The sequence below is a fragment of the Heteronotia binoei genome, chromosome 1 (assembly GCF_032191835.1).
Source record: "Heteronotia binoei isolate CCM8104 ecotype False Entrance Well chromosome 1, APGP_CSIRO_Hbin_v1, whole genome shotgun sequence".
Classification (NCBI taxonomy): domain Eukaryota; kingdom Metazoa; phylum Chordata; class Lepidosauria; order Squamata; family Gekkonidae; genus Heteronotia; species Heteronotia binoei.
The window spans coordinates 136,667,662-136,695,642 of NC_083223.1; the positions used below are offsets into that span (position 1 = coordinate 136,667,662).

General features: G+C 42.6%; 1 protein-coding gene across 1 annotated transcript in view; it reads left to right on the top strand.

Annotated features, from left to right (window-relative positions):
• The window catches only part of TIAM2 (TIAM Rac1 associated GEF 2), a 303,128-nt gene that overhangs the window by 151,386 nt on the left and 123,761 nt on the right, over positions 1 to 27,981 (top strand). Inside the window, exons 6-9 of the mRNA XM_060241093.1 lie at positions 8,503 to 8,675; positions 11,353 to 11,577; positions 23,057 to 23,242; positions 24,942 to 25,088. Of these exons, the coding sequence (XP_060097076.1) occupies positions 8,503 to 8,675; positions 11,353 to 11,577; positions 23,057 to 23,242; positions 24,942 to 25,088 (731 nt within the window). The remainder of the gene's footprint in view (positions 1 to 8,502; positions 8,676 to 11,352; positions 11,578 to 23,056; positions 23,243 to 24,941; positions 25,089 to 27,981) is intronic.

Here is a 27,981-nt window from a genome sequence, read left to right on the forward strand (position 1 = left end):
CGTATTTTATATCAACCGGCGGGGAGGCACTGCTTCTGTCCGCCTTTGCAGGCGAGCCTTACCCTATGGTGTTGGAGCATTTCTCACAACATATTTCTAACAGCCGTACATTTGCTGGGAATCCAAAATGTTCAAGCAGACACACTAAGTCGTCACCTCGTGAACGACCACGAATGGACCCTCAACTGTCATTATCTTTGGGCAGTCTTCAGGATGTTCGGGGTTCCGGCCATAGACGTCTTTGCGTCTCCGGACAATGCTCAATGCCCACGTTTCTACACTCAGGGCCCTCCATCCACGCAATCCGCGGGAGATGCCTTCGTGGTCGGGACCACTACACTACCTGTTCCCTTTTATCTCACTGATAATGAGAACACTGCAGAAAATCCGTCTGGATCGGACCAACTGTATCCTTATCACTCCTTGGTGGCCCTGTCAACCATGGTTCACCACCCTCCTCCTTCTCTCAAACAGTGTGTTTCATCGCTTTCCCCAAGTCTGATTTCTCAACAGGACGGCAAAGTCCTGCATCACGACCCGGGACTTCTGCGACTGACTGCCTGGAGAATCAGTTTCTGAATTTTCCCTCAGAGGTCAGACATGTTCTGCTTAATGTCAGAAAACCTTCCACTAGAAAATCCTACTCTCAAAAGTGGAAGCGCTTCTCAGCATACGCTGCTCTACACAACTTTCTTCCTGAATTATCCTCTGTAGCTCAGATTCTAACCTACACCTTGTCCCTATCTAACTCAGGTCTGACCTACTCTTCTCTAAAGGTTCACTTGGCTGCTATCTCAGCCTTTCATCCACACGTTGAAGGATGCACTGTTTTCTCCCAGTCTGCAACAAAAGCCTTCCTAAAGGTCATTTTACATCTTCAACCTCCAGTTCGCCAACTGCATCCCACATGGAGTTTATCTCTTGTGCTGAGCCAACTAACGAAACCTCCCTTCAAACCGATGGTGTCCATTCCACTGCATCTCTTGTCATGGAAGACGGCGTTGCTGGTGGCACTCACATCTGGCAGGAGAGTCAATGACATTTGTTCTTTTTGGACAGATCCTCTATACACTGTCTTCCACCATGACAGAGTGATTTTACGCCCTGATCCTGCTTTTCTGCCAAAAGTCGTCTCACCGTATCACCTGGGGAAGTCAACCACTCTGCCTTCCTTCTTTCAAAAACCTTGTGACGCCGGTCAACAGACCCTACCCAATCTTGACATACGTAGGGCCCTTGCTTTCTACATTGAAAGGACACGTCCCTTCCGTAAGGACCCTAGACTTTTTGTGGCGTACGGGACTCAAAATCTCAACCCAGAGGTTCTTAAAGTGGATTGTGGCTGCCATTACTTTATGCTACCAATTGGCTAAACAGCCCGTACCTGAACACTTGCGAGCTCATTCCATTCGAGCCATCTCCACGTCATCAGCCTTTTGTAGAGGTGCACCAATGGAGGACATCTGTGCCACTGCAGTCTGGTCTTCTCCATCTACATTTGCCACACACTAAGCCTTAGACGTTCGTGCCTGGCATGACGTATCCTTCAAGCAGGCTGTACTTTGTTCCGTTTTTGATGCCTCCAGTCTCTTGCCCTGTAAGTACAATACTTCTTATTTCCTATATGCATGGTTAACATGTGTTCATCTAGTACAGAACCAGCACCCGCCTCCATGCACGCCAGCTTACCAGTCACCCATGTATGGGACTGCACAGAGACAACGATGAAGATAAACCTATAACTGATGATCTTCGAGTGGTCATCTGTGCAGTCACACACGCCCACCCAGCCTTCCCCGCTGCTTGTTTATGCTCTCTATACAGCGGCTAGAAGAAACTGGGTGGGTGGAGCGCCTTCCCTTCGCTCCAGGCATGTGCAGTGGATACCTGCTCCCCAGACCGAGAGGGAATGTGCGCCAAAATAAATGCCTAGGCTAGCTTTGAATTCTCCGAGGTCGGGTTCGTTTCCAGGCGGAAAACCCACGTGTGTGACTGCACAGATGACCACTCGAAGATCATCAGTTACATGTAAGCAACCTGTTTTTCCCCCTACTACCCCACAGTACTGGTGTATATTTGTGTGCCTCCTTCATTCCTCCAATGGTTCCCAAAATTGTTTTGCTACTAAGTTCCAGGAACAGTTGTAGAAATGCCTAGGTAGTTACTGTATGAGTGGGAAAGTTTGGATTTTGACATATGTTTGAAGACACATGAAGCTGCCTTACACTGAATCAGATCCTTGGTCCATCAAAGTTAGCATTGTCTATTCAGACTGACAATGGCTCTCCTGGCTCTCAGCTGAGGTCTTTCACATCACCTACTGTCTTGTCCCTTTTTAGCTAGAGATGCTGGGGACTGAACCTGAAATCTTTTGCATGCCAAGCAGATACTCTACCACTGAGCCACAGTCCCACTGTCTTCTCCCTTGATGTTAAACCCATTTCCTTTCAAGCAAGTCCTACTTAGGTCAGCTACACACAGCAAGATTATTGCAGGAAGTGGGGGTATTGTATTAGTACTTCGCATAGCAAGCATATCAGGTATGCACATCAAATATATTTGTTTATACATCTTCAAAACTCTAGCATCCTACTAAAGAACAAAAGAGAAGCCATGTTGGATCAGGCCAGTGGCCCATCCAGTTGAACATTCTGTCATACAGTGCCCAAAAAACCCCAAGTGCCATCAGGAGGTCCGCCAGTAGGGCCAGGACATTAGAAGCCCTCCCACTGTGCTCCACCAAGCACCAAGAATACAGAACACCACTGCCCCAGAAAGAGAGTTCCAGCAATATACTGTGACTAATAACTACAGATGAACCTCTGCTCCATATGTTTGTTCAATCTCCTCTTGAAGCTGTTTATGCTTGTGGCTGCCACCAGCTCCTGTGACAGTGAATTCCATGTGTTAATCATCCTTCGGATGAAGTAGTACTTCCTTTTATCAGTTCTAACCTGACTGCTCAGCAGTTTCATTGAATGTCCACGAGTTCTCGTATTGTGAGAAAGGGAGAAAAGTACTTCTTTCTCTACTTTCTCTATCCCATGCATAATCTTGTAAACCTCTATCATGTCACCCCTCTGTCGTCATTTCTCCAAGCTAAAGAGCCCCAAGCGTTTTAACCTTTTTTCATAAGGAAAATGTTCCAACCCTTTAATCATTCTAGTTGCCCTTTTCTGCACTTTTTCCAATGCTGTAAAATATTTTTTGAGGTGCAGTGACCAGAATTGTACACAGTATTCCAAATGAGGCCACACCATCGATTTATACAGGGGCATTATGATACTGGCTGATGTTTTTTCAATTCCCTTCGAAATAATTCCCAGCATGGTGTTGGCCTTTTTTATTGCAATCAGACACTGTCATAAGAACATTGGAGAAGCCATGTTGGATCAGGCCAATGGCCCGTCCAGTTCAACACTCTGTGTCACACAGTGGACCAACAAACACACAAACCAGGTGCCATCAGGAGGTCCATCAGTGGGGCCAGGACACCAGAAGCCCTCACCCTGTTGTCCCTCCCAAGCACCAAGAATACAGAGCATCACTTGCCCCAGACAGAGAGTTCCAACAATACACTGTGGCTAACAGCCAATGATGAACCTCTGCTGCATATGTTTACCCAATCCCCTCTTGAAGCTGTCTATGCTTATAGCTGCTACCACCTCCTATGGCAGTGAATTCCATGTGTTAATCACCCTTTGGGTGAAGAAGTATTTCCTTTTATCCGTTCTAACCTGACTGCTTAGCAATTTCATTGAGTGCCCATGAGTTCTCGTATTGTGAGAAAGGGAGAAAAGTACTTCTTTCTCTCGAGTACTTCTGTCTTGACATTTTCAGTGAGTTATCTACCACAATCCCAAGATCTCTCTCTTGGTCAGTCTCCGCCAGTTTACACCCCATCAACTTGTATATATAGCTGGCATTCTTGGCCCCAATGTGCATTACTCTGCACTTGGCCACATTGAACCCCATTTACCATGTTGACAGCCACTCACCCAGCCTCGACAGATCCCTTTGGAGTGCCTCACAATCCTCTCTGGTTCTCACCATCCCGAACAATTTAATGTCACCCACAATCTTAGCCACTTCACTGCTAACTCCCAACTCTAAATCATTAATGAACAAGTTAAAAAGCATTGGATCCAGTACTGAGCCCTGCGGTACCCCACTGCTTACCACCTTCTATCATGAGCCCTGACGAGGAGGAGCTGGAAGGGTTAACAGACCTGGAAGAGTTGCCAGCCAGTTCCTCAACTGAACAAACAGCAGCTGGCCCATCAATCACTCTCCAGGCACCAGTGTCAGCTGTTGACAATCAATCTCCTCCAAGCTCTCCTCCTCCCATTTCAAGAGTTCGAAGCAGGCTCCGGAAAGAACTTTCAGAGCGAAGACGTGAGGCAGTCCTGAGTTCCAGCAGAGTCATTGCCACCCAGGGAGCAGGCTGATTGAGACTCCCATATAGCTCCCACCCAGGACCTGGTAACCTTGTGGAAGCAACAAGTCTATTCTCTGGCTTGCATCCACACTCCTTCCTGATTCCTGATCTGGACCTGCTTGATTCCTGATCTTGCCTGCCTGCACCCTGAGAATGTGACACCCTCCACTGAGAAAATTGCCCATTTATACTCATTCTCTGTTTCCTATTAATTAGCCAGTTTTTGATCCACAAGAGGACTTGTCCTTTTTACTCCATGACTCTCGAGCTTACTAAGGAGCCTTTGATGAGGAACTTTATCAAAAGCTTTCTGGAAGTCAAGGTAAACAACATCTATTGGGTCTCCTTTGTCCACAAGTTTGTTCATCCCCTCAAAGAATAACAGGTTAGTGAGACAAGCTCTTCCCTTACAGAACCCATGCTGAGTCTTCCTCAATAACTTTTGTTCATCAATGTGCCTGCTAATTCTCTCTTTAAGAACAGTTTCCACCGGCTTTCCCGGTATTGAATCAGACTGACTGGCCTGTAATTTCCCAGATCTCCTCTGAAACCCTTTTAAAAGATGAGGGTGACATTTCTCAGAAATGGAGGCATATTTCAATGAAAGATTACATATTTTTGACAGGAGATCCACAAGTTCACCTTTGAGTTCTTTCAGCACTCTTGGATGTATGCTATCTGGGCCTGGTGACTCATCAGTTTTTAAATTGTCTATCAGTCATAGGACCTCCTCTCTCATCACCTCAATCTGACTCTGGACTTTCAACACTCCTCCCCAAATCAGCGGTCCTGGAGTGAGCAAACACTTCTCATCTTCCACAGTGAAGACAGAGGCAAAAATTGGATTCAGCTTATCAGCCATTTTCATGTCATCCTTTAGTAATCCTTTTACTCCTTGGTTATCCAAGGACCCCACTGCCTCCCTGTCTGGTTTCCTGCTTCTAATGTATTTGAAGAAATATTTATTGTTGGTCTTTATGTTTTTTGTAATATGCTCTTTATAGTCCCTTTTTGTCTGCCTGATCATAGACTTGCATTTGATTTGCCATAGCCTGTGTTGCCTTTTATTAACCTCACTTGGACTAGCTTTCCACCGCTTAAAGGAATCCTTCTTACCTTTTACAGCTTCCATTACTTTGTTTTTTTAGCCATGCAGCCTTTTTAAAATACCTGTCTGTGCCTTTCTTGACGTGCAGTGTATATTTTATCTGAGCTTTTAGGATTGTAGTTTTAAATATACTAAAAGTTTCCCCAAGGGTTTTGACCCTATTTATCTTTCATTTCACTTTCCTCTTTGCATGCCTCCTCATCTCAAAGAATTTACCTCTTTTAAAGGTAAAAGTGGTTGTGTTGGTCTTTTTGGGGAACTCCCTTTTTATACAAATGGTGAAATCAACATTAGGGTCACTGCTCCCAAACGGTGCAATCACCTTTACTTCTCTCACCAGGTCTTGGGCATTATTTAGGACCAAGTCCAGGATCTCCCCACCCCTGGTAGGTTCTGTGATCATTTGTTCCATAGCACAGTCATTGAGAGTGTCTAGAAACTCAATCTCTTTCTCCCACTGGGAACACATGTCGACCCAATCAATCTGTGGGTAGTTATAATCACCTATTATGATACAGTTTTTAAGTTTAGCTGCTATATTTAATTATTTCATCGTATTTTAATCGTTCTCTATCTTTTGATCCGGTGGTCGATAAATTCCTAGAGTTAAACTTCCTTTTGGGCCCACTATTTCAACCCAAAGCATTTCTAGAAGGGAATCTAATTCTCTTACCTTCTCAATCTTACTGGACTGTATACCCTCTCTGACATACTGAGCTACCTCACCTCCAACCCTTCCATCCCTATCCTTCTGATATAATTTATATCCAGGAATCACCATCTCCCACTGATACTCCTCATTCCACCAAGTTTCTGAAATTCCCACAATGTCTATATTTCCCCCAACACTAAGCATTCCAACTCCCCTATTTTACCTTGGACACTTCTAGCATATGTATATAAACATTTATAATTTCACAGGCAAGTTAGGCCTGCAGCCTTCCTCCTGCTGCCTCGAGACTTTGCCAGGCAGTCCATACTGTTTGTCATCATCTCAGTAGACAACTCTAATCCATTGCCCAGTAGAAAAGTAACAGCTAAACCATCATCTCTTTGAGATGTGTCATTCCGAATCAGAGACATTTCATCTCCTGTCAGTTTCCCCAAAGATTCAGTTAAAAACTGGTCTGCCACCTTTTTGATTTTGAGCGCCAGCAGCCTCGTTCCTTCTTGGGACAAGTGGAGACCATCTCTTTTGTTCAGCTCCTGCTTGTTCCAAAAAGAATTCTAGTGCCTAACAAACCTGAACCCTTCCTCCCAACACCATTGTCTCATCTGCGCATCGAGACTCCTAATTTGTGCCTATCTCTCCGGCCCTGCGCGTGGAACAGGTAGCACTTCTGAGAAGGCTACCTTGGAGGACCTGGCCTTAAGTCTCCTGCCTAGCAACCTAAATTTTTCCTCCAGGACCTCATGACTACATTTCCCCATATCGTTAGTGCCAACATGTACCACAACCACTGGCTCCTCCCCAGCACTGTCTATCAGCCTATCTAGAACATGTGTAATGTCTGCTACCTTCACACCAGGCAGGCAGGTCACCACATGGTCAGTATGTGGTTTTGCCACTCAGCTATCTACTTGTCTAAGGAGCTAATCACCAACTACCAAGACACTCCCCCTCCCTCCCTGCTCAGGGATGGTTCCTTGGTGTGAAAATATACCTGCTCACCAACTCAGCATGGTGCCCCATTCCCTCTCAACCCTCATGCTCCCTGGCAGCAGTAGGGCTGCCGTGTTCAGAGTGGGGCTCATCTAACAAATCCCCGAGAGTCTTCTCAAAGTGCCTGATTGTCTCTGCTTCTCCAGGTCAGCCACCTTGGTCTCAAGGGTGCGAAGTTGTTTCCTGAAGACCAGGAGCTGCTTGCACTGAGCCCACACTCAAGACTTCTGTCCGGTGGGCAGATAGTCATACATGTGACACTCAGTATAAAACACTGGAAAGCCCCCACCCCCCTGCTGGCATTCTACCTTCATAATAGCTTTTTAAATATACAGTCCTCCCTTTAAATCCTTTTGTGTTTATGTGACTCTCCTTGTGGAAAGTCTAGTTACCTTATTTGGAATACAAGGAGATTAGGACCCCCACTTCCTGGTTCTTCTGGCTTCTTACAGAGCCCCCAGGCTAAGAGCTACAGGTCTAGAGCCCTTTAACTTGCGCCTTTGGCAGGGTGCATCCTTATAAATGCAAAGAGGGTGGGGGAAGCAGTCAGCCCCAGGCAACACAGACACTCCCAATCAGCAACAATCACCTACAGCCCACTCAAAACAAACAAACAACAATTCCCCAGCAACCACACAAACTTAGACTCTCTCCTCCTACAGAGTAGCACTCAGCAACTTCCCCACAGCTGTTTAGAAAAGGCAGTTAAGGAAGGCAAGCATTCACCCTTTCAGCAGCACACCTTTCTCTCTTCCAGAGCTCAACTGTGCTCAGGTTCTGACAAGGTGCAGCCTTATAAATGCAAAGAGGGTGGGGGCAGCAGTCAGCTCCAGGCAACACAGACACTCCCAATCAGTAAAAATCATCGATAGCCCATTCAAAACAAACAAGCAGCAGTTCCCCAGCAACCACAGGAACTCAGACTCTCTCCTCTCACAGAGTAGCACTCAGCAACTTCCCCCCAGCTATTTAGAAAAGGCGTTAAGAAAGGCAAACACTCACCTTTCAGCAACACACCTTTCCCGCTCTCTCCCAGAGCTCAGCTTGGGCCAGTATTTAGAGATATATGTACTAGTAGATATGAATGGTGTCCATACTTGATAAGTTTGGTTTGTGGGAAATACTGTTGTAATGTCAGTGTTTCCTACATCATTCTGTTATGTGTAGTGTTTTCCTTGATTACAACTACTCATAGGGCGAAAGAGCTATTCTTATATTCCAGGAGGGCACAGCTGAGGAAATTTCAAAGATCTAAGCAGGGAGCTCATTTTTCTTTCCTTTCCTTTTGAAAAGGATGCACCTTGCTGTTTTACGAGACTTACGGGAGGAATTCCATGGAGCAGAACAGCTCACCTCGATATGCTCTGTTTGCAGAAGACAGTATAGTGCAGTCTTGTCCAGAACATCCCAAGAAGGAGAATGTTTTCTGTCTAAGCAATTCTTTTGGAGATGTCTACCTGTTCCAGGTATTCTTTTTTATTTTATTAAGAGTTTTCATAATGTTTCACCTTTTCAAAATGAAAAGTAGAACATAATTTTAATGTAGGCATTAATAAAATTAATAAAAAAGCTTATAAACTAAAATAAGCAGGAAACCAAAATTCTGTTAGGGATAACAACACCCACATGATAGTTATAAATAGGACTATTTTAAAAAAGCAGGAATGCAGTTCTGGCTGGCTTGGCATCAGGGGGACATGGTCTAATATGCAAATGAGTTCCTGCTGGACTTTTTCTTTTAAAAGCCTTGGTTATAAATTAAGCAAGTTATCAAATAAAAATAAGATTCAACATAGGAAAAACTTGAACAAAACCAGATTATAATTTGTATTAGGCCTTTGATGCTGATTTATAAAGTTTGCTGACATATGCTGCAGAAAGTTCAAGTAAACAGAAATATTACTGGCTTATCATGGCAATACTGACTTAATTTGGAATAGAGTCTTCTCAGCAATGGAGGATAAGTCTATCAGTAACTACTAGCCATGGCGACTGATGATTGTCCTCATTCAGGGACACTAAACTTCTGAATCCCAGAGTCAGGAGGCAACATCAGGGAAAGGTCTTGGCCTTTATGCCCTGTTGCTGGGTCTCCACAGGAACTGGCTGACCACTGTGTGAGACAGGATGCTGGACTAGATAGACCACTGGTTTGTTCCAGCAGGGCTCATGTTGTTATGAGAAAATCTCATGCATTCCTAAACCATGGAAGCAGGATTGGGAATACTTTTTTGACAATTCTAGTTAAACTTACATTAGTAGATAAGAAATATGGGAAAATTCTGAATTGACTATCATTTTACTGGCGTCAGAAAGCAGCAAAATATAGGCTGGGTCAAGAGGAGGCGTGGTACTTGTGACTAAGTAATGGCTAAAGCTCCTTACAATGTCCTTTTGTTTTATTCCTTCATTAAAGGTACTTCAGTGACATAACCCCGGTATGGCATTCCAGTTCTGATGGTCTTCTCTGTCTTTGTCCAGGATTCTCCAGCAAGCATAGCTGTCAGCTTTCTTGCTTTATAAAATGAATGCTTCTTCCTGTGCACGACATGGCAGATCTGGCAGCACAAAGCATTCACTGTCTCTCTGAGCAAAGGCAGAAGAAGTTAGTAAACATAGCAGAAGATCTCTGACTCATTTAAAGAAATGCTAGTCACCAATAAGTTAACTTGATAAAGCTGCACAAACTTGCATACAAATGAACAGTGCTTTTGATGGATGATATCTGTATGACAGATACATATGCTGCAGTGATAATCATCTTAGAACAGGTATTCCCTCCAGGGTGAGAGAGAACAAGAGAAGCCTCTTCTAAGATGGTGCCAGTCGGGAAACTTTTAAAATCTATATTGCATCTAAAACAATTACAGCCTGTTTTACGCACAATTAATTTTTTTTAAAAACCAGCTGCGCAATTAGTTGGATGGATCCAACCTGAACACCACATAGTTTGAAGACTTCCTACATCCTAAGGAGCTTCCATCAAACTTTGCTGAGCAAAGTGGCCCAATTCCCCCCAGTTACTAATCTTGTATCAATTTGCCAATCATTTGTGACAGTCATTCAGCCTTGCTCACCAATAATTCTTGGAATCCTTGCTGTGGGACATATATATAATGGAGTTCTTGTTGAAGTTAAATGACCTTTTAAAACACAACTTTCACTTAAACTTTATGCAGTAGGGGAAATGGAGATGCCATCAAAAGAATGGAGTTCTCACCTTGTCTCCATAATGTGTTAATTCCCTTTCTCTGTAATGTGATAACATTGTTTCTTCCATGCCACTTTTTGCATTCCCAGGATATGCTCAGTGGTGCTTTCACTGCATGAGGTAAGTGATCCTGTACATTAAACAGGGAGGAATGACGGGATCAGTGCTATGATGCTCTTTTTGACATCAGTCCTTTGTGACACACAGCATGTAGTCCCACCCATATATAATTTCTGGGAACATAAAGAAAAGCTGCTCTTGCTTTATTAACAGAGTATAGCAAGAATACAATAAATGGACAGTCTTTTTCGAACGTTTCTTTCTGTTTCTGGATCCAGTCGTGTGCTGGGATGCTTGCATATACTGAAGGGCTGCTTGTGTAGTTTTCTTGCACAGACACAGCTCCTCTCTTTGTAGAATAAAACTTTTATTTGAAGAGGACCCTGAACACATTGCTACGTAATAAGAGTATGCATATTAACTACTATTTGTCAACAGCTGAAGTTGTGATTTTCCCCCCTCTTCTTTTGCAGTCAACTAGGTAGATTCTGCTTTGTGACTACTTTCAAATGCAACTTCTTTCATGTATAGTTGTTTAATTTTACTAATAATGGGTTACATTGCTATCTTTCCAGCCAAGCACTACTTTTATCTTTTTAAAAAAAAAATCTTCCCCTTTAGACAAAGAACAAGCTTTACTAGCAATTACAGTTGCCAGCTGTTCAAGGGATTTTAATATATCACAACCCTTTTATTATTTCTTTGCTTGGGAAGGAAAAAAGGTTGCATGTGGGATTCATGGAACAATGGAGAGAGATTAAGATGAACCCACATGGTGACCTCCCCATAGTTTTCTCTGCTTCTTTTGAAACCAGATAGATTTTATTTTAGTGTTGTTTATAATGCTATTTCTTGTTTGGGATTTTTTTTAGGCTACAAGCCAGACTGACCTCGAAAACTGGGTTACAGCAATACACTCTGCTTCTGCTTCTCTCTTTGCTAAGAAGCATGGGAAAGAGGATACAGTCAGACTTCTGAAAAATCAGACCAAGAGCCTCATCCAGAAGATTGACATGGATAGTAAAATGAAAAAGATGGCGGAGCTACAACTCTCAATTGTTAGTGATCCGAAAAACAGAAAAGCCATTGAGAACCAGGTAGTGAAATAATATATTAATATCTGCACATTCTCCCATTTATAGAATAGGATTTGTTAATACTTTTAGGCTTGAAGAAGAAGAGATTGGATTTATATTCCGCCCTCCACTACCTGAAGGAATCTCAGAGCAGCTTACAATCTCCTTTCCCTTACTCTCCCCACAACTGACACTGACACTCAGATCTTACCCCCACCTTCCATTTTGTTGGCCTAAGGGAGCTGCTGCCTGCAGAAAGGAGGGAGGGTAGATCAGCTGGATCTGGCTGGCTTGTAAAGGAGCTGATCTTGCAAGGAGAATCTCCCTGCAGGCTGGGCTTGGGGCTCTGTTGGGCTACCCGGCTTAAATGGAATTGCCCACATGTTCAGCTGGGGCTCTCTTGGGCAGTCCCTTTAAACTGAATTGCCCCAAAGAGCCCACAAAGCAGCTGATCGTCTCAGCTCCCACCACTCCAGCTGATCCTCTCACTTTTTTTTCTCCTTGGGTCCACTGGTATTGGGATTCAGGAATATTGGGAAATATTGCTATTTTTCAGGTTCAGTATACCCAAACAAAAAAAAATGCCACGTTATGGGTTTTTCTGCAGTACAGAGTGTCCTGCAAAACCAGTGCCACTGTGGCCATGCCAGCTTAACAAATCCAAGCAAGAGTCCCCGCCGCCCCCCCCCCCCAAGCCCAGCATAGCCAGTCAGTGCATGCACACAGTGCTGAGCAGTACTAGTGCAATGTACTAGTGCCCAGCAAAACATAAGAACATAAGAGAAGCCATGTTGGATCAGGCCAGTGGCCCATCCAGTCCAACACTCCGTGACACACAGTGGCCAAAAAAATTATATATATATACACACACACACACACAAACACACACACTGTGGCTAATAGCCACTGATGGACCTCTGCTCCATATTTTTATCTAAACCCCTCTTGAAGGTGGCCATGCTTGTGGCCGCCACCACCTCCTGTGGCAGTGAATTCCACATGTTAATCACCCTTTGGGTGAAGAAGTACTTCCTTTTATCCGTTTTAACCTGTCTGCTCAGCAATTTCATCAAATGCCCACGGGTTCTTGTATTGTGAGAAAGGGAGAAAAGTACTTCTTTCTCTACTTTCTCCATCCCATGCATTATCTTGTAAACCTTTATCATGTCATCCCGCAGTCGACGTTTCTCCAAGCTAAAGAGTCCCAAGCGTTTCAACCTTTCTTCATAGGGAAAGTGTTCCAGCCCTTTAATCATTCTAGTTGCCCTTTTCTGGACTTTCTCCAATGCTATAATATCCTTTTTGAGGTGCGGCGACCAGAACTGCACACAGTACTCCAAATGAGACCACACCGTCGATTTATACAGGGGCATTGATTCATACAGTGCCTTCCCTTAAATGCTTCCTTTTCCCCGTTCATTGAAAATAATGGCGGCACCTTCTTTGGGCACTCTACAAGGCAGAGATGTTCCACCAAGCATATAGTTGAAGACAGCAATGGTTTTTAACAGCTATCGCTCCAGTAGTTGCCTTCTCAGCCCCCCATCATTGGGGATTGTATTCTGTACTGAGACACCATAGGTTAATGTGGATTTTTTACATATCTGTTGTATGTTCTTATGATTTTGTAATTTATATATATTGCACTGTAGATTGTTTAAAAATGTTTTTAGCGTAAGTGGTTGTACAGTGTTCTGAGCCTGGTCACAGGGAGAAAGGTATAAAAGTTTAATAAATAACAAATAATAACAAACAATAACAATAATTGCTCTCGTTCTGCTGGCGCTCTGTACATGCACTGCCTGTGCTATGCTTGCACCCCATCTTGCTTGGATCTGTTGAGCAGGCATTTCCACAGTGGCACTGGTTCTGCTGGGTATTCTGAACATGCAGAGGGGTATAATGGAGCTGAAAACAATTTGGATTTCTGGGGGGAAAAAACCCAAATACCATACCAATATTGGAATTCGGGTTTCTTTGAGAATCCCAAATTATCGGGGGTCCAATTTATCTTAATCCAAAAGATCTCCATTTTTTTTTGTGCTCACCCCTAGTTCCTCTACTAGGCCGAGGCACACAAATATTTCATTGCATACCAGTATTTCATTGTACAACCTGTGTAAGTTGAGGACTTTTTTTGGAACCCAGACCATGCTATGTCTGTTGGTTTGGTATCTTCAGAAATGAATATCTCAGCCCCTGCTAGCACCTCCTGCAGACAGTGCTACATCATTTCTTCCTTCTGTGAATGAATCTCCACCTGTGGGAATGAGCCCCCGGGCTGGAGCATGTAAAATAAGAAGCTAGTGCAGAGCTGGGTTTAGTGTATAATTTCAGTGATGGCTTGTTTCCTGTTGAAAGATTGCTTTAGAATCTAATACTAGCTTCCTGTAGTCTACTCACATACTAGAAATTATTTTTTTCTGTGCCTGAATTTAGTTGAAGAATGTGCTTATGTAAACCCACAGAGGCAGTTGTAGTTATAGTAAGGCAGATTACAGGTGTTACATTCAGGGCCACTGTAAATGCAACAGTGGCATTTGGAAGAGGCTGCTGGGTTGATCATTTGCTTCCTTTCCCCCCTCCTAGAATTGCCTACTTTCAGGTGGTGGCTGGAGATCTCCCAGGATTACAACTGACCTCCAGTGATAAAGAGTAGTCCATCTGGAGAAAATAGCTGCTCTGGAAGGTGGACTCTGTGACTTTGAACTCCCTCCCCTCCCCCAAACCCCAGATTCCTCATACCCCACCCTCCAAAATCTTCTAACCAGGAGTTGGCAACCTTACCCACTGCCCCAGCTTGACTTCTCTCTGGAGAAGTCCTTCCCTCAGCAGCCTTAATCACAACTAAATTTTATCCTGTTAGTAATATAGTTGATGAGGTGGTCAGACAGTGTTACTGATACAACGAACATGAATTTGAGTGAACTTAGCTGGAAGATAGAAGGGACTGGCGTAATGTGGTCCATGGGGTCACAAAGAGTCGGATTTGACTGTGCAACTGAACAACAAAAACAAATATAGTCGCTGTCGTAAGCATAAATACTCACGAATGCAAGTTCATGACAGATGGCCACTTTGTGGTATGTGAAGTGATGTTCATGAACGTAAGAACTGCTACAAACATTCACAAATTTTAAGGAATTTCATGATGTTCTGTGGCTCTTTGGGAAGGGCTGAAGGCAGGGGTTTAAATGGTTCTGAGCTATTTAAACCCCTGCTTTCTGCTCTGCAAGAAAAACAGCTGAGCGGTGGGAGCAGAAAGCTCTCATGCTGTTCAGCTGTTTGCATAGGGAAACCTTTTCTTTCTGCTCCTTGAAAAAGGTGACAGGGAGCACAAAGCAGGGGGTGAAATGGCTCCAAGCTATTTAAACCTCTGAATTCTGCTTCTTCCTGTTTTCGTTGGGGAGCAGAATGCAGGAGGTGAAATGGTGGAGCCTTAACAACTGGTGTTTTTAATTTAAATGGCCCATAAACCTGTATGAACTTGGTTGGTTTGTGAACTACCATCCCAGTTCATATGGGTTTGTGGTTTGGTTCACTGTTCAACCACAACCTGAACCACAAAAATGTGGTTTGATCTTCTTCATGGTTTCTGTGCTTCACACTATTGGGATATTCAGCGCTTGCATTGACCTCAATGATGATCTAAAGCTCCAATACTTTCTCTTGCATCCTCCTACTGAGCATGCCCAGGGACTCCACTGCGCATGTCCAGCGGAGGGTGCCATATTCCCAACAGTTTCTTTCTGACTGTGCGTGTGACCGGACATTTTTCTCTTGGGCTCTGGTTGGTGATCTTTCCCTCTTTCCCTCCGCTCCTATAAAAAAAGAGTTTCTTCCCATTTGTTGTTTTATTCCCAGTTTTCCCCTCGTCCCCTCCCCAGGGCCATCGGCCTTTGTGGGGGTGTTTCAAGTGCTGTTCCCATTGTGGGAGCAAACCAACTCCAGCAGATGGACATTCCCTGTACCTACTCTGCCTAGGAGAGTCCCATAGGACAGATATCTGCCAGCACTGCCTGAAGTTTAGCGAAAAGATGTGGATAAACCATGCAGCATGCTTGCAGGCAGCCCTTCTTGCCTCTGCTCTCGCCCCAGAGAAAACTGGCCAGAAGCAACCGGATGTGGAGGTTGAATCGATGTTGGTGGTTGCATCTTCTTGCCTAAGTACGCCAGCAAAATCAATGCCAGCAACACCCACACCGATGGCTATTGGTACAGGAATGTTGGCACCGAAATGGACAATCATGTCCTCATAGTCATCTTCTTCCTCACCAGCAAAAAAGAGGAAGAAAGACAAACACAGATCGAAGGATGAGAGATTGGCTCGGTCTTCCTCTAAGAGACATCAGAGTTCCATAGGAAGCTTGTCTCATCAGGGACTATCCACACCCATTCCGGATCTGTCCTTGTTGACATCAATGCCATCATGTATATTATAGTCACCAAGCAGACAGGGGGACTCCCCGGATGATGGGCAAGAAGACATCACTGATACGGGCGTAGTTGATACCAACCAAATTGATCTCACCCAATCCAGCAACCCTGATTCTGACTCGGTACAGGATAGTAGACCCTCCACCCTGAGAAGAGAACCATTGGGTCCAATTCCACCGAAAAGGTCGGAAGACCAACTGATCCATTACCGGACTGAACCAAATAGACCATTGGATCCGTACAGATCATTAGATCCAAACCAACCATACTTCAACAGCATTCCTGAGGGGCGTGCCACTGCAGGACATTGCAATGCGACCACTTGGGCCTCTTCCACCTCCTTCATCAAACATTATGCACTAGACACACATGCAAAGAAAAAGGTGCTGGTGGGGAGCACAGTCCTCTCTTCTGTACATCGATGAAACTACCAACATCCTCCTCCAGGTAGGATCAAGCTTGATAATCTCCCAACAGCGTGAAGCACAGAGATCATGAAGAAGATAAACAGGTTGCTTACCGGTGGTCATCTGTGCATTCACACTACCTGCCCTCCTTCCCCTCTGCTGTCAGCCTTCTTCTTGAGGTTGTTCAGCGGTCAGAAGGAAACTGGCAGGAATATGGTACCCTCCCCTGAACATGTGCAGTGGAGTCCGTGGGCATGCTCAGTAGGAGGACACAAGAGAAAGTTCTGGAGCTTTAGATCACTGTTGGGGTCAATCAAGTGAATCCCAACAGTGTGAATGCACAGATGACCACTCGAAGATCATCAGTTACAAGTAAGCAACCTGTTTTTCCCATCCCTAAACAGTTACAAGTAAGCAACCTGTTTTTCCCATCCCTAAACATGAATCTACCTGATCCCTAGGCTGATATGCTCTTATTTCTGACTGCTGAGATTAGGAATTGTGTAAAATGTCATGTAAAAAAAATGTCACAGCCATTTAGAGCAGAGGTGTCAAATTTATTTGTTACGAGGGCTGGATCTGACATAAATGTCACTTTGTCAGGCTTGCCCATGGGTGCCATAAAATGTTACATGAGGTACCAGAGATATAAATGTTATAAAAATGATTTCAGTTGCCAAATGGCAATAGGCTTGATTGGCTTAGGTGTGATATGCAGAGGAGTAATAGGCATGGAAATATCATTGGTAATGAGACAGGAAACCTAGGTCTCAGTCCAGGTCCAGGAGGATGCAAATAATTAATGAACATAAGTCTGAAGAAGCAAGCAGTGTCTCACAAAAGGTCATACTCTGCCACAAATGTTGTTAGTCTTCAAGGTGCTACTGGACTCTTACTCTTTCTACAGCTATAAGAAACCACAACATTCAGAAACCAGTGGGGGGACACTTCATCCTTCCAGGACATTCAGTTGCTGACCTAAGAGCAGCAGTTTTCATAAAAGGAATTTCAAAGGGAGATTAGAAAGAGAAACTGCTGAATTGCAATTGATAATGATGTTCAATGCATCCTTCTGGGTTGAACTGAGACCTAGATTTCTTCTCTCATTACCAATGGCCACTATTGTTATTTGGCATCTGAAATCACTTCACACTCCAAGATATAAAGACAGATGGGCTCACATTCTAGCTGTATCTGAAGATGGGAGCAGAGACTCATGAAAGCTCATGCCCTGCTACAAATGTTAGTCATGCTGCTGGACTCTTCCTTTCTTCCACTAATAAGGATTGCAAACTGTGCTGTTAAGTTGTTTCTTCTTCTTCTTCTTCTTCTGCTTCCTCTTCTTCTTCTTCTTCTTCTTCCTCTTCCTCTTTTCCTTCCCCTTCCCCCTTCTCCTACTCATCGTCTGTTAGAACTGCAATGGGAGATCTCTCCAAGTGAAATAATGTGTTGCTCTCAGACTGGACAAAGTCCATTAACTGCTGGTGATGATAATAAAAAGCAAGTGGGGGGAGGGTTAATGGTTTAATTTCATTAAACCATGAAATCCAATCCAAGTGCTGTAATTCCTTTTAAAAGCAGAAAATAAAATTCCAGCTATGCACATAGAAATCTAATATTTTTTAAAAAACTTTTCAGAATAAGCCAAAATAGCTTCCCCTTAATCCCCATTATCCAAGATGCATCACTTTCTTGCCCCCTTCCTTTTTTAAATGTGTATGTGTGCAGGGCTTTTTTTGAGCAGGAACACAGTTCCAGCTGGCTTGGAATTGGGGGGTGGGGCCTAATATGCAAATAAGTCCCTGCTGGGCTTTTTCTACAAAAAAGTCATGTGTGTGATCAGGACTCAAAGAAAACAGCAGAGCAGGGCTTGTCAGAAGAACCCCCCCCCCTCGAAGTGTGCGTGCACAGGAAAGCTTATACCTGGAATAAAACTTAGTCTTGAAAGTGCCATGGGGCTGTCTTTTCTTGCAGCTTTCCTTCCACTTTCCTCCCTCCCTCTTCAAATGAGGGAAAAAAGGCTTGACGACGCTGGAGCAGCCCCAGTAGAGGAAGAAAGAAGAGAGCGGGGGGAGCTTTTCTCTTGTGTACATGCATGCACTCTCTTTTTCTTTCCCCCTCAGAGAGGCTTTCCCATACAACAGCAGCAGCAGTGGCCAAGAGAAGGACGCAGCAGACGGGCTGCATATTGGACACCCCTGATCTAGAGCTTAATGAGTTATCCATTCATATGGGTGCAATAGGGATTGTGTTTGAGATGTAAGAGCTGGAATTCAAACAGCTTTCTTTCGTGTTTGTAATGTGGTTGAAAAGCTTGTTGTGTAGTACATTTAAAGGATGAACAAGTTCTGTAAGGCTCCAACTTATTGTACACAGTAGTAAAATACATCATTTTGAAACAAAGGAATTGGGAGCAGAGATCAGCACCATCTTCTGGGTAGCTTAAGCTGCTTACCAGCTAAACAGGCATTTCCGGAAGGCAGGTCTGAATTAGTTATAATTGATCTGTTCATACAGATATGTTAAGAAAAAAGTCCATTATATTCTCTGCTACATAATATTAATCTTGTCAACCCTGGAACATATTCTGCATTTTTAAAATTGGGAGTCTAAAATTATACTTTAAAAAAAATCTGAAGGAATAATGTTTTATTTTTTAAATATTCTAAGCAACATAAATAGAAAGTGCAAAAAAAAGGCTATCCATGATTGTAATGAGAAGTAATGTAGCATTTTTGTGAGGCTATGCAAATACCTTGGGTAAATTTTTGGTAGTCATATTAGCAAGTAACAGGTTTCCAGGAAACCTCTAGCTATCGTCTAATTACTGGCTAGATTTCATCAGAGGTAAGTAAAAGGTCAAACATTCTTCCTTTGTCTGTGACAAGGGGACAAATGGCAACTTTCCCATAGAATAAGTTAACTGGTTTCTCTTCAAAGAAGCTTGTGAATGAAATACGTAATTTAATTTTGTGTATTCTGTTCATGTTAATTCCTGCTCTTCTGTAACTGCCTTCTCAAGTTAACTGCAGTTCTTTTAAAATTTTTTATCACAAGATAAAATTCAAACAAAGAGTGATTCATCTGATAGTACAAATGACAGCCCATATTTTTTTGAAAAACCAGAGATTATTATGGTGTGTAAAAGTGGCCAAACCCTTACAAGCAGTAAGGGTTTGTAGCATACTGCTTGAACAATGTCACTGTCTATAGTAGCATTGCATGACATTTCTGACCCATGTTTTTTACTAATGCCCTTAGATGCATTGGTTTGGATGCCAAGAACAGAGCTTTGCTTTGGAATGAATGTTTCACACTTCCCTTAATATGCCCTTAGGTCTGTCAGAGACTAACCGGTAACTGTGGTGACTGAATGAAATCTCCATTTTCAGAAGCAGTAAACCTCTAAATACAAGTTCTAGGAGGCAACATTCCAGCTCTAGGAAGTATTATTAGGGAAGGTCTTGACTCTTGACCATTAGGAAAGGAGAGCCAGTTTGGTCTTGGGATTTTAAGTGCATGGACTCTTATCTCAGAGTTTGATTCCCCACTCCATCACATGCAGTTGCTGGGTGATCTTGGGTCAGTCACAGTTCTCTCAGAGCTGTTCTCCCAAGAGCAGTTCTTGAAGAGCTCTCTCAGCCCCACCTACTTCACAGGGTGTCCGTTGTGGGGAGAGGAAGGAGAATGTAAGCCACTCTGAGTGAAGGGCAGGGTATAAATCCTTCTCCTCCTCCTCCATGCCCTGCTGTTTGGCCCTCCAGAAGAACTGGTGAGACAGGATGCTGGCCTAGATGGACTACTGGCCTGATCCAGTAGGGCTCTTCTTATGTTCTTTTGATTCTTACCTCTTGTGCTGGTGAAAGAGCCTTTTTGTTTACTGAAGGGGGAGTTTAGCTTGCACCCATCACCATGGCAGCTGAGTAGTTTTGGAGTACACTACATAGTGTTGTTGGAGCGCTATGAGTTTGGATCCAGCAAGGTATCCTGTGCAGTATCCTGTTTCTGTGTACACATTATCCTTGCTTGTGAATACATTCACAGAAGTTGAAATCCCGTACAAATTATTGGCTTATCTGTATATGCATGCATGCATGCATTATTCATTTGTGGCCTAAACATGTCAGTTTTTTTTTTTAAACTTTTAAAAATTAATTTTTGCACAAAAAACATCAAACATTGACATCAAACTTTTTTTTTTTTTGTAAATGTTCAATGTCTGTTGGTCTAGACCCCATTCTACTGCAGGCAAGTGGATATTATCATAGCTTCCTCTAAATATTTATTTGGCCTTCTGTTGTCATGTTTATTGCTTTTCTAGGTTGTGGTCACCACTGTTGTTATAACTGTTACATTCTCTTGCCATAGTAGAAGAAAGTCAAACCAAATAACACTATTGCTTTTGATTCAGAAATATGAACAATAGAGGAATGGGAATGTGTATGTGCTTGCATGAATGCATAGGTTTTGGGTTGTAATTGTCTATAAACATAACTAGAGTCTATTTGGTTTCATTAAAGTACATAATTTTCAAAATAGGAAAAAACTGTTGCTACTTTCAGGGGAAACAAAGTAAGGAATTGCCTTATTGATGGCACCTTACAGGCTTTTGGAAAATCCCAGTCCCATTTGTTATAAAGTGTGTCATTTTAAACAGGGAACTTTGACTTTATCATGTTTCCTGTACTTTATTGGAGTTACATTAGCTTTAAATGTATCTGAAATTTTTTAGTCTTATGTTTAGATAGAACTGAGATAATAATACGGGTGTATGGTCAGATAAAGACATTATGAAGCATTATGAAAATAGAATAAGGGTGGGTAAATATTATGGATTTGTAGAGCAGTCCAATAAATAGAAATGCATATTATTTCTGATAAGATTGTGGAAATCCATGCTTGAATTTGTACATGGGTTTTCTGACTAATGCATTTGATCAATTTTTAATACTGAAATGTCTGGCTGCCTTTTGTGAACACCTTTAGGAGCATATAGCTCTTAAATGTGGTGTTACACTTGCATGTGCGTAAAAGTGGGTGGGGTACATAATGCATTAAAGAAGTTTTCTATGGTTTTCTGTACCTATCTACTCTTATGGAGAGGTACTAAAATGTCTCCTGAATGTCTCCCCTTATTCATTAGCCCTTTTATGTGTGCTTGCTTGATTTCAGAGCCCTGATCAGCTGCAGCATTGGAGCCATGCTTTCTTTGAAAACCTTCATTCTCTTCTCTTTTGGCAAATCATGAAGTTGTCATATAGCCCATATGGATTTGAGTTTTTGGCTATAGTTGTCTAGGCAGTACACAATATTATTGAGAGTGCTTCACATCTGTATCACGATAGGGTTGCAAATCCCCAGGTGAGAGCAGGGGATCCCCTGGTTTAGAGGCCCACCCTCTGCTTCAGGATTATCAGAAAGCAAGGGGGGGGATGTTTTCTGGGCACTCCATTATTCCCTATGGAGACTGATTCCCACAGGGTGTAATGGAGAATTGATCTGTGGGTATCTGGGGCTTTGTGGGGGCTGGTTTTTGAGGTAGATATACCAAATTTTCAGCATAGCATTCAGTGCCTCTCCTCAACTCCCCCCCTAAGTTTCAAAAAGATTAGACCAGGGGGTCCAATTCTATGAGCCTCAAAAGAAGATGCCCCTATCCTCCATTATTTCTAATTGGAGGGAAGGCATTTAAAAGGCCCTTTAAATATGATTGCCAGAACTCCCTTTGGAGTTCAGTCATGCTTGTCACACCTTTGCTCATGGCTCCACCCTCAAAGTCCCCAGATGTTTCTTGAGTGGTATCTGGCAATCCTAATCAAGTAAGAAGTCTTGAATTCACAAACCAACAGTGGCTTTTAAAGTTCTGGAGCTGCTTTCACAAGCAGTTAAGAACTGAGAGAATTTTGTAATTTGGGAATCCAAATATAATCTTCAGCAATGTGAACTAATGGGATCCTTTTCTGTTCCTTTTTTTAAAATGGCTTATTTGGATAACAACTACTGCCATGTTCATGATTGGTTGTAATATTAGCATGCAATTTAGGTCCCAACTTCATTTTTATTTCTGTCCAGATTTTAAGAAATTGGTAATTTACGCAGGGATTCATGTGTACACTGATTTTAGGAGATAAAAACTCAATTCTGTATAAAGTAATTTAATACAGAGTTGCAGGGTGTTGTCCTGCTTTTTGTGCACACCTCATTATATAGCCAGCTTCAAGAGGGGATTGAATAACCACATGGAGCAGAAGTCTATCAGTGGCTGTTAGCCGCAGCGTATTGTTGGAAATCTCTGGCTAGGGCAATGATGCTCTGTATGCTTGGTGCTGGGGGGGGCAACAGTGGGAGGGCTTCTAGTGTCCTGGCCCCATTGATGGACCTCCTGATGGCACCTGGACTGGATGAGCTGTTGGCCTGATCCAACATGGCTTCTCTTTTTTTTTCTCCTGTCTTTCTAGTATATTTAAATACTGCCCTTCTTCCAGTGGCTCAGTTCGGCTATTCTATGGAGGTAGGTTAAGCTGGGAGAGAGTGACTGGCCCAAATAACCTAGTGAATTTCATGACTCTGTGAAGATGCAAATGTGAGTTGCTGAGTTCTAATCTGACACTCTGTTAGAATTTTGCTTCTAAAATTTCACTTGTTTACCTAAACAGATCCAGCAATGGGAACAGAATCTGGAGAAATTTAATATGGATCTCTTCAGGATGCGCTGTTACCTAGCCAGCCTGCAAGGTGGGGAGTTACCCAACCCAAAGAGCCTTCTGGCTGCTGCAGGTCGCCCTTCAAAAATGGCACTAGGAAGGCTTGGCATCTTCTCAGTCTCCTCCTTTCATGCACTGGTAAGCCACAAAAAGTTGCTATAAAACCCCCATAAAACAATGCGGGCAGTGTAACTATCTGGCAAGATAATGTTTTTCATAAGCAGTATTGTTTGGTACTCAGCTAGTTAAAAAAAAAGTGTTACAAAAACTGAGAAGAAAAAAAAAGATGGCCAAAACGTCTTTTTTCTACTCCACCCCCTTTTTTGTTAAAAAAAATCCAGCTTTATGAAGGGTTATGGAGAACTGAAAACTGCATACTGTTTTATGCCATTTGTGTTCCTCTGAAATGTCTAAATAGTTTCAGAAACAGATTTATACAGAAGTCCTAGTTTGTGTTGCTAACAAAAACTGCTTCAGACATGACTAATTTGTTACAATGAAAAGTGTTTCCATGGCACATGTGCCTGCTGCACTGTTCATTTATGTATCTTTTTTTCATAATCGGAATTTGTGGGGGGGGGGGATGGCATTACACCTGCTAACTATGCCTTTCCCTCCACATGTTCACAGTTGTGTCAGAAGAGGCACATGGCGTTGGAGACCCTTCATTTCCAAAGCTTCATGTGTATGTAGACACTTTCTGCTGAATGCACAAGGCGTGAGGCCAGTGAGCATGATCCTGCTGATCTCTCTGTGCATTCAGAATCCACACAAATAAATGCCTAAATATAGCTTCTTGTCCTATAATTGACCATGGCTTCCCTGCTCAGAGATGTAAGGTGTGTTTGTTTTCTACAAGTAACCTGTGTGCAATTTCCCCCTTTTTATCTTATGGGTAGGTGATTTTGTTATATTTGAAGCGGTCCCCACATGGTGGAATGCCCTTCCAGAAGAAATTAGAGCTCTGTGGGACCTGGTTCGGTTCTGCAGGGCCTGCAAGACTGAACTCTTTTGGCTTGCATTTAACACCTGAGGCAGGCAACCGCTACATTATAATATTTACATTATAGCTCTGAGAGCCCGACCGGCACTATGATAACAACATCTGAGCACCAACATAACAGTAGTAATAATGTCAGCAATATGTGAGTGCCAAAGCAATAATAGCAGCGATAGTAAACGAATCTTGGATGAACAGCTTATAGTTTTGTAAATTGTTACGTTGTTGTTTTATTATATTGTCTTGTTTTTTAGCTGAATTTTGTTTTAAAATGTTGCTAGCTGCCCTGAGCCCTTAAGGGGAGGGTGGGACACAAATCTGATTAATTAAATAAATCACAAAGAGGTTCCTACTGAACACAAAGCATTGAAGCATTAGATTGAACAAAATACTACTTTTCATTAATTAAACATGCTATATAACTTTGATCACCAATGTATATTGAAAAAGGATTCTTTAACCATATTTCAATCAGTTTAAAATGTTACTCTAGTTGGATTTTATGGGATTTTGTGTATTCTTTTAGATACTGTAATTTTAAACTGTCATTTTAAAATTAAAATACAATGAATGTGGTTAAATAATACATTTTCAGTACACATTGGTGATCAAAGGTATATTGTTGCTGTATGTCATGGTAGAGTGAACAAGAAGCACAAAGCCGTGAAGTGTTGAATTTAGCGGCAGGGCAAAGCTTGTTGCCTGACCTGGTTGCTGTTTCTGAGATTAATAGAAACAGCCTTATTGCTTCCTGCATTATAGTTCTGTTATGTTCTTTTTTTTGTTGTTGATGTAAAATGTCTTCATTGAAGTTCTTGTCTGTCTCACTTTTATTAGGTCTGTTCTAGGGATGAGGCTGCTCTTAGGAAGCGAACACTGTCCCTGTCCCAGAGAGTATGGAGTAAGAAGGGTTTGTTTTCCTCCCTTAAGGGCCTGGACACTCTGGCAAGAAAGGCAAAGGAGAAAAGGCCATCGATAACACAGGTTTTTCTTCCCTTTTTGTTCATTTTTAAAAAGAATTAGAACAATTGCCCTAAAATTAACGTTTCAGGATGAAATAACTGGATTAGTTGTTCAGCATAAAAATAAGTTTATACTACAAACAATGGTATGAGGAAAACTGCTTTCTGTATATCAGCAGATATTCACTTGACCTCTTTGCCATGGGTAAAGCAGTCAAGTGAATGCCTGCTGGCATGCAGTAAACAGCACGTGTGCATTTCAGGTAAATGAGGAAATGGTTTTGGGAGTTCCAACTGAAATGGTTTTGAGAGTTTGAACAGTTACCATGGCAGAGATAGTTCTGAGAGTTGCCGCTGAGAGAAATCAGGGCCTGGATCAGCTGTTCTCTTGGAATAGGCTTCCCAATCCCCAGGTCCCAGCGGGGGATCCCCCGTTTTTACAGGCTTCTCTACGCCCCCAGCCAGCTGGCCGGCGGGGGAAGCCCTGCCCCCCACAGTCACCATGTAGTTTTAGAGCTCCTGCAGGTCTGTTTTTAGAATATGTGCCTTTAAGGCTGAGCAGGAAGCAGGAAACAGAGAACAGCCCTTCCCTTTATTTTGCTTTTGTTTTCAGATCAAGTAAAGTTCTGCAGGAACAAGACCCAGTAAGTATTTGTGTGAGAGAGAGAGGGATGGGGAAGGGGATTCCCTGGTTTGGAGGCCCTCCCCCCACTTTAGAAAGCATGAGTGGGGGAGGGAAATGTCTTTTGGGCACTATTATTCCCTATGGAGAATGATTCCCATAGGGAATAATGGGGAATTGATCCACAGGTATTGGGGGCTTGGGGGGGGGGGCTATGTTTTGAGGTAGAGGCACCAAATTTTTAGTATAGCATCTAGTGCCTCTCCCCAAAATACCCCCCCAAGTTTCAAAATGATTGGACCAGGGGGTCCAATTCTATGAGCCCCAAAAGATGGTGCCCCTATCCTTCATTATTTCCTATGGAAGAAAGGCATTTTAAAAGGTGTGCTGTCCCTTTAAATGTGATGGCCAGAACTCCCTTGGAGGTCAATTATGCTTGTCACACCCTTGTTCCTGGCTCCACCCCCAAAGTCTCCTGGCTCCGCCTCCAAAGTCCCCAGATATTTCTTGAATTGGACTTGGCAACCTTATCTTGGAAATATCTTTTTCCTTCACTGATACCTCACATTTCATTTGGTTTTGTATGTATAACTATTGGGAGAAGCCTTAGTCTCTTTGTCTCTCTCCACTCTGTCCTATAGGGTAATTGGGGGAACACATTATAAGCTCCTTTCCCTATTTCTTCTGCAGGCCTACCTATTTACAAGTAGGGGAAGGGCTGTAGTGAAAGATAGAGTATTTATTTGGCATGCAGAAGGTCCCAGGTTCAATCCCCAACATCTCATGTTGAAAGAATCAGGTAAAGGTGATGCGTAAGATTTCTTCCTGAGACCCTGTAGAGTTGCAGCCAGCCTGAGTAGATAATAGTGATCCTGATGGACCTTGATGGTCTGCTTCAGTATAAGGCAGCTTCAGGTGTGTCATGTGTTCAAGTTGATACAAACACAGTGGAGTGTCTCCTTTCCCTATGCTCCAACTCCACTGAGCAAAATTTGAAGCCTTTCTTCAGCTTATGGAAACTTCTAATTTAAGAAGGTTTGGAGTGATCTGTTGAACTGGATCAAATGAATGACATTCAATTTAAAAAAGATTAAAATGTTTAAGTATCTTCCAAAGATTATGGTCACTTATTAGGCAGTAAAAGAAAAGTGAAAGGTTATCCAAAGAGAACATAACTAGTACAAGTAATGTGACATTTTATTAGGGTTGTTAATACACCAGCAACTTATAGATTGTCTCTTGTTAGTTCCAGAAATGTAATGAAACATAGAAAGAAACAGCCCAGCTTGACCAAGGTTACTATAACTGTAAATTACTGGCACCTTGTGGTTTTTCAAGCGACTGATACTTTTGCATTGAGCAAGGGAGAGATTTCTGTCTAGCTATTTCTCCAATAAGTTTCAATTTACTACATAGCCAACGTTTGCAGATTTAGTTTATATCACTTTGGTTATTGCCTCTTAGACTAATGCATTTATCAATTACAGCTCTACAGTAGCTTAGCAACTGAACACTCCTCAAGGTCTTCAGTCTAGGATAATTTTGTTTGCCTTTTCATGCTACAGTTTTAATTCTGCAGATTAATATATCTTTTTTCTAAAGGTTAAATGGGTAATTTTACAGTCTGATATTGATTCAGTGCTGTGCACCTATAAAGGATGTGCTTCTTTTGATGCATCTAAATAATTTTAAGTTTCATGTTTCCTGTAGGGAGGGGGGAGGTTATCATAGAAGAGCATTAGAGGGATGCAGTGTCTCCTCCTCCCCACTCAATCTATGATGTATAGGATTTCCAGTCCAATCAACATTTATTTATTAAAATTATAATTTAGCAGAATGCTTAGCAAACAGTATTAGCTATACTCCAACATTATGTGTCAGATTGCATGCCCTACTTATCAACAGGCTTCTTTCATATTGAAAAGTTTTGGACCAAAATAACTCCCAAGCCAAACATAAGATGCTGGGTGTTCCATGTATAAAGCCACCTTTTGAATCATCAGTGTGTGGGACTCTGCTTTGGATTTGGATTGCAGTGTGGGTGGGGGTGTAAATCCTTTACTCTTGTGCTGATTTCCTGTCCTAGAATGGCATCATAGAGCTGCTTTTTATCCTAGTAAGGCAAGCATATGAGTTTGGGGTCCTGTGTTCCATCTATTTGAGGGGGTGGGAATATGCTTGGGAGCTCTGTATGTAGTATTGCATCATCTTTTTACTTTTTAGGCATTTGCTTGAATTGAGAAAAGTGGATTCAGTAAGTCCTCACTAATAACTTCGGCTTTTCATGCAGGTT